The following is a 7,856-nucleotide window of genomic DNA, read 5'->3' as shown; positions in this document are numbered from 1 at the left end:
TATATATATAGACACACACACACACACTCATTTTCTTTTCTTTTTGTTTCTTTTTGGTACCCATTTTGAGTCCTTTTGTACAAATGAAGTATACATATTTTATGCACCAAATATTGTTGTTACTTTCTAAAAAAGAATAAAGCAATCTGACTTCTTCAAATTTATCAATCCACCTTTATCCCATGTACTAGCAAAAGATACAAGACAATTTAGCTTTGTTTCACATGCATTCACGCAAATTTTCTTTAAAACAACTTTAGCATTCGAAACTAACAACAACAAGGAAAGCACAAACACATCCACTTCACACTTAATTTCATCTGATCTTATTAAAACTCAAACTTCCCATGCACATACCCAATACCGCACAAGATCATGAAACTCAGAAAACCTGGCCTTAATCTACCTAGTTTTTCTATCATCAAGAAAATAGCACAACATCCTTGGAAACGAGCCTGACGTTTTAGAAAATAGCTTGAGAACTCGAAATTTTGAAACAACCATGAGAAGTGGAGGATACACACTTCAGCAATCTCTGAGCCTCGAATCGGCCGCTGTAGTTAAGCGAGCGATAAGTTTTGCTCGAAAGAGGGGACATGCACAAGTTACCCCTCTTCATGTGGCAAGTACTATGCTTGCGTCATCCACTTGGTTGCTCAAAAGGGCTTGCCTTAAGTCCAATTCTCATCCACTCCAGTGTAGGGCACTTGAACTTTGCTTCAATGTTGCTCTAAATCGGCTTCCTACAGCTGTTTCCAGTCCTCTTTCAAACCCTCATTCTCATTTTCCTTCTCTTTCTAACGCCCTTATTGCAGCGTTTAAAAGAGCTCAAGCACACCAACGTCGTGGCTCGACTGAAAACCAGCAGCAGCAGCCGATTTTAGCACTCAAAATCGAGATTGAACAGCTGATCATTTCGATTTTAGATGATCCTAGCATTAGTCGAGTAATGAGGGAAGCTGGATTTTCAAGCACGCAAGTGAAAATCAATGTGGAGCAAGCTGTTTCCTTAGAGATTTGTAGGTCTAAGAGTCCAGCTTTAAGTTGTCCCTCCAAGGAAATTACCAAATCCTTGGTTCTTGGAAACGGTCTGTCACTCGGCAGAACCGAAAATTTAGCCAAGAACGATGACGTGACGGGTGTTTTCGAGTCACTGATGAACAAGAAAACAAGAAACACTGTCATTGTTAGTGAGAGCTCATCTACTGCTGAGAGGATTGTTCGGAAAGTGATCGATAAGTTCGACAGGAGAGACGTTCCTAGTGGCGTGAAGTCCGTGCAATTCATAAGTGTCCCACTTTTTACGCTGCAAAACATCTCAAAACAAGAGTTTGAAGTGAAGCTTGGAGAGCTAAGGTCCATCGTAAAAGCTTATGTGAATAGTGGGGTGGTTTTGTACTTGGGAAATCTCGATTGGGTTTCTGAGTTTTGGTGTAAGTATAGAGAGCAAAGAAAAGGATTTTACTCATGTCCTGTTGAGTATATGATGATGGAACTTAGCAGATTAATCAATGGATTTGGAGAAGATAACAGAAGATTGTGGCTTATGGGAGTTGCTAATTTTAAAACTTATGCAAAATGCAGAAGTGGTCACCCTTCTTTAGAGACACTTTGGAGTCTTTATCCTCTTACAATCCAGGATAGCAGCAGCTTGGCGCTTAGCTTGAGCCTCGATGGGTAAAAATTATTTGCATTTTTCTTATCTTTTACAATGGGATGTTGGAATCTGGATTCTGATTTTGCTGTGTTTCTTTTCACTGAATGATTATTTATGTGATTTTTATTTTATTCGATGCAGTGAGACGTATGATCGGGTCAGCAAAGAGGCAGTTGATGATTCCAAGTGGCTATTTCAAAAGGTTGGAGTCAAGAAACATCTGATTTGCTGTTCGGACTGTTCAGCAAACTTCGAGAGAGAAGCTCGAGGATTAACGAGCCCGAAACAAGAGTTCACCGCTGTTTCTTGCAGCTCGGACTTGCCTTCATGGCTCCAACAGTACAAAAAAAAGAACATGGAGCAACCTAGCAATGATCAGGTAAACTTAGTTCTTTTGTGTTTGAACTGAAAACTAATTATAATTAATGAGATGTATATATAGGTGGTATCTGATCTTTTTCTTGTGATATCATTATGGTTTTTCAGGAATATGAAAAAATCAAAGATCTTTGCAAGAAATGGAACTCAATCTGCACATCTGTTCATAAAAAGCCGCATTTTCTTGAAAAAGTCTTCGATTTACCTACACAATCTCCTGCGACCTCTATATCTTCAAAGGATCAGAACAAATCCAAGCTTCAAAAAAGCCTTCTGGATTGGCCACTGATCTTTGAACCAAACGATACACCTATTGAGCCCCAAATCTTTCCACACGATAATGAAACCGAAGTTTCTAAACCATGTTTTAAGAACTACTTGACAGAAACAAAGCCAGACCTCTTATCTAACCCAAATTCTAGTCCTAATTCAGCTTCCTCTAGCGAAACAAGTGGAGATATGGAGCTAACACACAGATTTAAGGAGTTTAACTCGGAGAACATAAAAATCCTTTGCAAAACTTTAGGAAAGAATGCTCCTTGGCAGAGGGATATAATTCCTGAGATAGCAAATACCGTCTTAAAATGCCGGTCTGGGATGATGAAAAGCAAAAAGAATATGATCAAACCCAGAGAAGAAAGTTGGCTTCTTTTCTTAGGAATTGATTCTGATGGAAAAGAAACAGTTGCAAGAGAACTTGCCAGGACCATATTCGGTTCATACGACAGTTTCAACCCGATATATCTCAGCAATTTCTCGTCAACCAGAGCCGATTCAACTGAGGAAGTGAGCAACAACAAAAGGGCAAGAAACGAGCATGGTGGAAGCCCTTTCGATAGATTCTTGGAAGGCGTCCGGGAGAATCCCAGTCGGGTTTTTTTCTTGGAAGATTTCAATCAAATGGATCAACATTCTCTCAAGCGCTTCAAAAAGGCAGCCGAAGATGGGATTTTTACACTTCCAGACAGCGAAGAAGAAATTGTTTTTAAGGATGCCATTGTCATCTTCAGTTGTGAAAGCTTTAGTTCTGTGTCAATAGCTTGTTCTCCTCCAATCAAAGAAATGGATAATGAGAAAATGACAGAGGAAGAATGTGGCCTGCTGGATTTGAATATTGCAACAGAAGAGTATAATCTTGGTGATCAGAAACATTCAGTTTCTGATAATGAGATTCTAGAGCTAGTGGACGAGCAGTTTGAGTTCAAGATTCAGGTGTTTTAAGTTGTAAGAAAAAAAGTGCAAAATCTTTGTTTTGTTATATATGTCTTGAACCTAAGACCTTTGATATATGGGGTGATGATATACTTTTGAGTTGTAAGTTTTATTACTGGATCTTAGTCTAACCTTATACACCATTATTTCTTTTTCTTCCTCTTTGTTTCTTTATTGGACTAATTTGTAACTTGTTATAAATTAAATGATGTTGTTTTCATTTGGTATAAATAATAAAGGCAAAAACTTATGGGATACGGTATCGCGAGTCGTATTTTGTGAGACGGATTTTTATTTGAGTCATCCATGAAAAAATATAACTTTCTATGCTAAGAGTATTACTTTTTATTGTGAATATCGATATGGTTGACCATCTCACAGATAAAGATTCGTGAAACCGTCTCACAAGAGATCTACTCATAAAATATGGCATCACTTCTATATTTTCTACAAACTAATATATTATATTTGTCGACTTTCTTCGACATTTCATTTTATATTAACAATTAATTGTTTTTGTTTTTCATATTTATATGTTTGTCACACCAATAAATCATAAATTGTTAGATTGTAACATTTGATTTTGAACCAACAAATCCAATGTTTTTATTTTAAATAGATTAAAGAATTTTATCTCCACATTAATAAAATAAATCGTTAAATCGATATTGCTAAACTTCACCCTAATAAAAAAAGAGAAAAATAAATGAATAAAGAGGAATTTAGATGGAATAAAATAAAATAAAAATTAAAATACTTAAAGAAGAGGAATTTTGATACAAAGAGGCATTTCACATCATCGGGCCGCTGTATCGGTTGATGGCGGCGGCCATTTCCTAGTAGAAAGTAGCTCTTTCAAACTCGTTCATAAATTAAACTGGGATTTTCTCCTCCCATCTGAGGTGAGTGAGCTACATCTCCGCGGTTGATGTTGCTTGGATTATTTTTGCGCTTAAACACGCTTGGCTTAAATGAATCACTGCGTTTTTTTAATATCGTTTTTCTATTTATTTTAGTGTATCCACTGGTTTGAATTGATGTAAAGTTTGAATATTTTCAGCCCTTTTATGATTGGTCTGAATTTAGATTTTTTTCTACGTGCTTATATGGGGATTACTACCTTTTTGTTTTCGATTTGTTTTTGTCTCTCGGGCCCTATTCCATGTGTATTCAAGAGATTGATGAGGAGAGTGGAGATGAACGTGGTAGAAATGAAAAGGCCCGTTCAGTGAGTTGATCAAGGGTGTTGAGGTTTTTTCTGGTAAAACTTATGATTTTCGAATTTTTACTTAGAAGTTTTCTTCTTATTTTTTGCGATCATTTTATGGTTCCAGAGGGAAGGATTGCTAAATTGTTTGTTATCTGATTCCCTTGTCTGCTAAAATTTTGTTTTTCTTTCGTACAACGCAGTAAGGGAGTCGTGAAGAAAGAAAGCACACTATAAATCCCTTGTGTTAAGACGTTCAGACAAACATAAGTGTGAATTTAGCATGTTGGCGCGCACATGTAGACAAGTAGATAACGGCAGGGCCATTTCCTGGAAAAGTGGTCCAAAATAGGATAAGGGAGCCTCTATAGAATTTGGGGGAGTGACTATGTAATTAGGGAATTAGGGGGACGAAAGTCATGAAATTCGATTTTTTAACAAGTAACATCTGAAGTTTTAAATTTTATTTATTTGTGGTCGAATCACATCTCCCTTGCAAGCCTTGATCTGATGACAAAATTGTCATTCTATTTCTATTTCCTGAAGTTTTTTTTCCTGCTCGGGAATGTCTTCTCATTGACTAAATTTGGGGTTCAAAGCCTGGTTTGCAACTTTAAATCTCCTTGTTTTCAAATCGGATTTGGAGCACTAACATTGATCTAGAGTTGAAAATTGTTTGTATTAAATCCTTAGCAATTTACATAGGTTTTAAGTTTGAAGTAATACTTCTGCTGAGCCTTAACTTTTTAACATAAGTAAGATGAGGCTTATGTGAATGTTAAGGAAAATAGGAGAGACTTTCTTACCTTCAAAAAATTTAAGTGATGAACACATTAGCTTGATCAGATTATCCATATTGGTCATAGGTAGGGTTCTTGAACTCTTCATCCTATCTTGTGGAAAGTATATGGATTGTGGGAAACAGTCCATTACATCAATTTGCAGTAGTAAAAAGAATCACACGTTAACTTTGTTTTCCCCGGTATTGTTCCTAGCTTTTCATGCTTAAAATTGTCATCATGAATTGTTGCTTTGTTAAATGTTTGTTTTGGCAATGTGGTGGAGGAAGAGCTTCTCATGTTGAAAGGTTGAGACACAGTTCTCTGTATAGTGGTAGAATTTTTCCTTGGTGGCGTTTCTATTTTCCGTTTCTTTTTAGCATATCTAATCTTTGGGCTTGGTACTCTTTTTCTGTTTAATCTCTATAAACTTTTTCTTTTCAATTTGTTCTTTTTTAAGGCTGTTTGCGGCTGACAAGATAACACCATGGCTGATGGTCAAGAAAATGATAAGAACATCGAGATATGGAAAATAAAGAAACTGATCAAGGCTCTAGAGTCTGCTAGAGGAAATGGTACTAGCATGATATCCCTCATCATTCCCCCTGGTGATCAAGTTTCCCGAGTAACTAAAATGCTTGCTGAAGAATATGGCACAGCTTCAAATATTAAAAGCAGGGTGAATCGTCAATCTGTTTTAGGTGCTATAACATCTGCACAGCAGAGGCTTAAGTTGTACAACAAAGTACCCCCAAATGGGCTAGTTCTTTACACCGGAACTATAGTCACTGATGATGGAAAAGAAAAAAAGGTCACCTTTGACTTTATGCCTTTTAAGCCCATAAATGCTTCCTTGTACCTTTGTGACAATAAATTTCACACCGAACCTCTGACTCAACTCTTAGAATCCGATGAAAAATTTGGCTTTATTGTCATGGATGGCAACGGTACCCTTTTCGGGACCTTAAGTGGTAACACTCGCGAAGTGCTTCACAAGTTCACGGTTGATCTCCCTAAAAAACATGGAAGAGGTGGGCAATCAGCTCTTCGATTCGCTCGTCTTCGAATGGAAAAGCGCCATAATTATGTTCGGAAGACTGCTGAGCTTGCAACTCAGTTCTTTATTAATCCTACTACCAGCCAGCCAAATGTATCGGGGCTGATACTTGCCGGTTCTGCTGATTTTAAAACAGAGCTGAGTCAATCTGACATGTTTGATCCTCGCCTGCAAGCCAAGATACTTAATGTGGCTGATGTGTCATATGGAGGGGAAAATGGATTCAATCAGGCCATTGAATTATCTGCTGAGATTCTATCCAACGTGAAGTTTATACAAGAGAAGCGTTTGATAGGGAAATTTTTTGAAGAAATCAGTCAAGACACTGGAAAATATGTTTTTGGTGTGGATGACACTATAAAAGCTCTAGAAATGGGAGCTGTTGAAACGTTAATTGTATGGGAAAACTTGGATGTAAATCGTTATATTTTCAAAAACAGTGTGACCAATGAGACCATCATTAAATACTTGACCAAGGATCAAGAGACTGACCAGAACAACTTCAAGGACTCGGCTACCCCTGCAGAATTGGAGGTTCAAGACAAAATGCCGTTACTCGAGTGGTTTGCCAATGAATACAAAAACTTTGGATGTGCGCTTGAGTTTGTCACTAATAGATCTCAAGAAGGATCACAGTTTTGCCGAGGATTTGGTGGCATTGGTGGAATTCTTCGCTACCAACTTGATATGCGATCCTTTGACGAGCCATCTGATGAAGGAGAAATTTACGAGGACTCAGATTAGGCTCTCCTGGCTTACTGAATACTGATGACCACCGAGACATTTTGTGACCCCTTGGAGATGGTGTAGCATGGATTTTGAGTTTCCTGGTATTGCATTACATGGATTTAAATTTCTTTTTTATTTTTGATTTTTTTAATTAAAATTTTTGAAATTTCTGTCACCATTACCGGTTCTTTGAGTAGGACCTGTTTTGTGTTATTATATTTATGAAGTCCAGCTGTGTGTTCCTCTACTAGTAGCAAACATGAGATCTTGGTGATTACTCGAAGCAGACTTTTATGATATGATCAGTATAAGCACGTGCTCGCAGGCACGAGAAGTGAAAAACTTTTATGATTTGTGTTCAAGAAACATCAATGGCTCCTCGTGCCTACTGATGGTATAGAATGTGATATAATGAGAAGATAGTGGTAAACTTGATGGGATGATTAGTTATTTAGATATGATCTGTTGACTGTGCAATTTGATCATTGTCGAGATCCGAAATACATGTGGAGAATGTAAGGCAACAACTCAATATGCGGACTCAAATCTTATGCAGTCTGGACAAACATATATAACCTTCTGTTTGAAAAATGCTGGCATCTCTTCGTCAAATTTATGTACACTTAAATTATTATTCTTCTTCTTATTCAAATAACGATTTTGGCCATGCTCGTCCTGTGGCATCTTTGGACTATGTGGACCCGTCATATTTTATGCGAAACCGTCATTCATTTGCTTCCATCTGATCATAGATCAAGGATTAAGGACCATCTGTACACCTTATTAATTAAATGATGTAAATTTTATTTTGCATCAAGTACAAAATAATTATATATA

General features: G+C 37.2%; 2 protein-coding genes across 4 annotated transcripts; both read left to right on the top strand.

Annotated features, from left to right (window-relative positions):
• The first annotated feature begins 209 nt into the window (after window positions 1–209).
• LOC140989361 (protein SMAX1-LIKE 3-like) lies at window positions 210–3,359 on the top strand. Its single transcript, XM_073458561.1, has 3 exons — window positions 210–1,677; window positions 1,799–2,036; window positions 2,144–3,359. The coding sequence occupies exons 1-3, from the start codon at window positions 503–505 to the stop codon at window positions 3,254–3,256; spliced, it is 2,526 nt and encodes an 841-aa protein (XP_073314662.1). The 5' UTR covers window positions 210–502; the 3' UTR covers window positions 3,257–3,359.
• A 653-nt stretch (window positions 3,360–4,012) lies between these two features.
• Window positions 4,013–7,305, top strand: LOC140989947 (eukaryotic peptide chain release factor subunit 1-3-like). Of its 3 annotated transcripts, none has more exons than XM_073459498.1 (2): window positions 4,013–4,149; window positions 5,694–7,305. In XM_073459498.1, exon 2 carries the CDS (start codon window positions 5,721–5,723, stop codon window positions 7,032–7,034), a length of 1,314 nt encoding a protein of 437 aa, XP_073315599.1. In that variant the 5' UTR covers window positions 4,013–4,149; window positions 5,694–5,720; the 3' UTR covers window positions 7,035–7,305. The 3 variants fall into 3 exon arrangements, with proteins under 3 accessions (XP_073315599.1, XP_073315600.1, XP_073315601.1); XM_073459499.1 differs by lacking the exon at window positions 4,013–4,149 and adding an exon at window positions 4,170–4,508; XM_073459500.1 differs by lacking the exon at window positions 4,013–4,149 and adding an exon at window positions 5,078–5,567.
• Window positions 7,306–7,856: the final 551 nt, after the last annotated feature.

This window comes from Primulina huaijiensis, chromosome 12 (assembly GCF_012295235.1).
Source record: "Primulina huaijiensis isolate GDHJ02 chromosome 12, ASM1229523v2, whole genome shotgun sequence".
NCBI classification, from domain to species: Eukaryota; Viridiplantae; Streptophyta; class Magnoliopsida; order Lamiales; family Gesneriaceae; genus Primulina; species Primulina huaijiensis.
The sequence above is the reverse complement of the archived record's forward strand: the minus strand, read 5'-3'. Positions and strand labels throughout refer to the sequence as shown.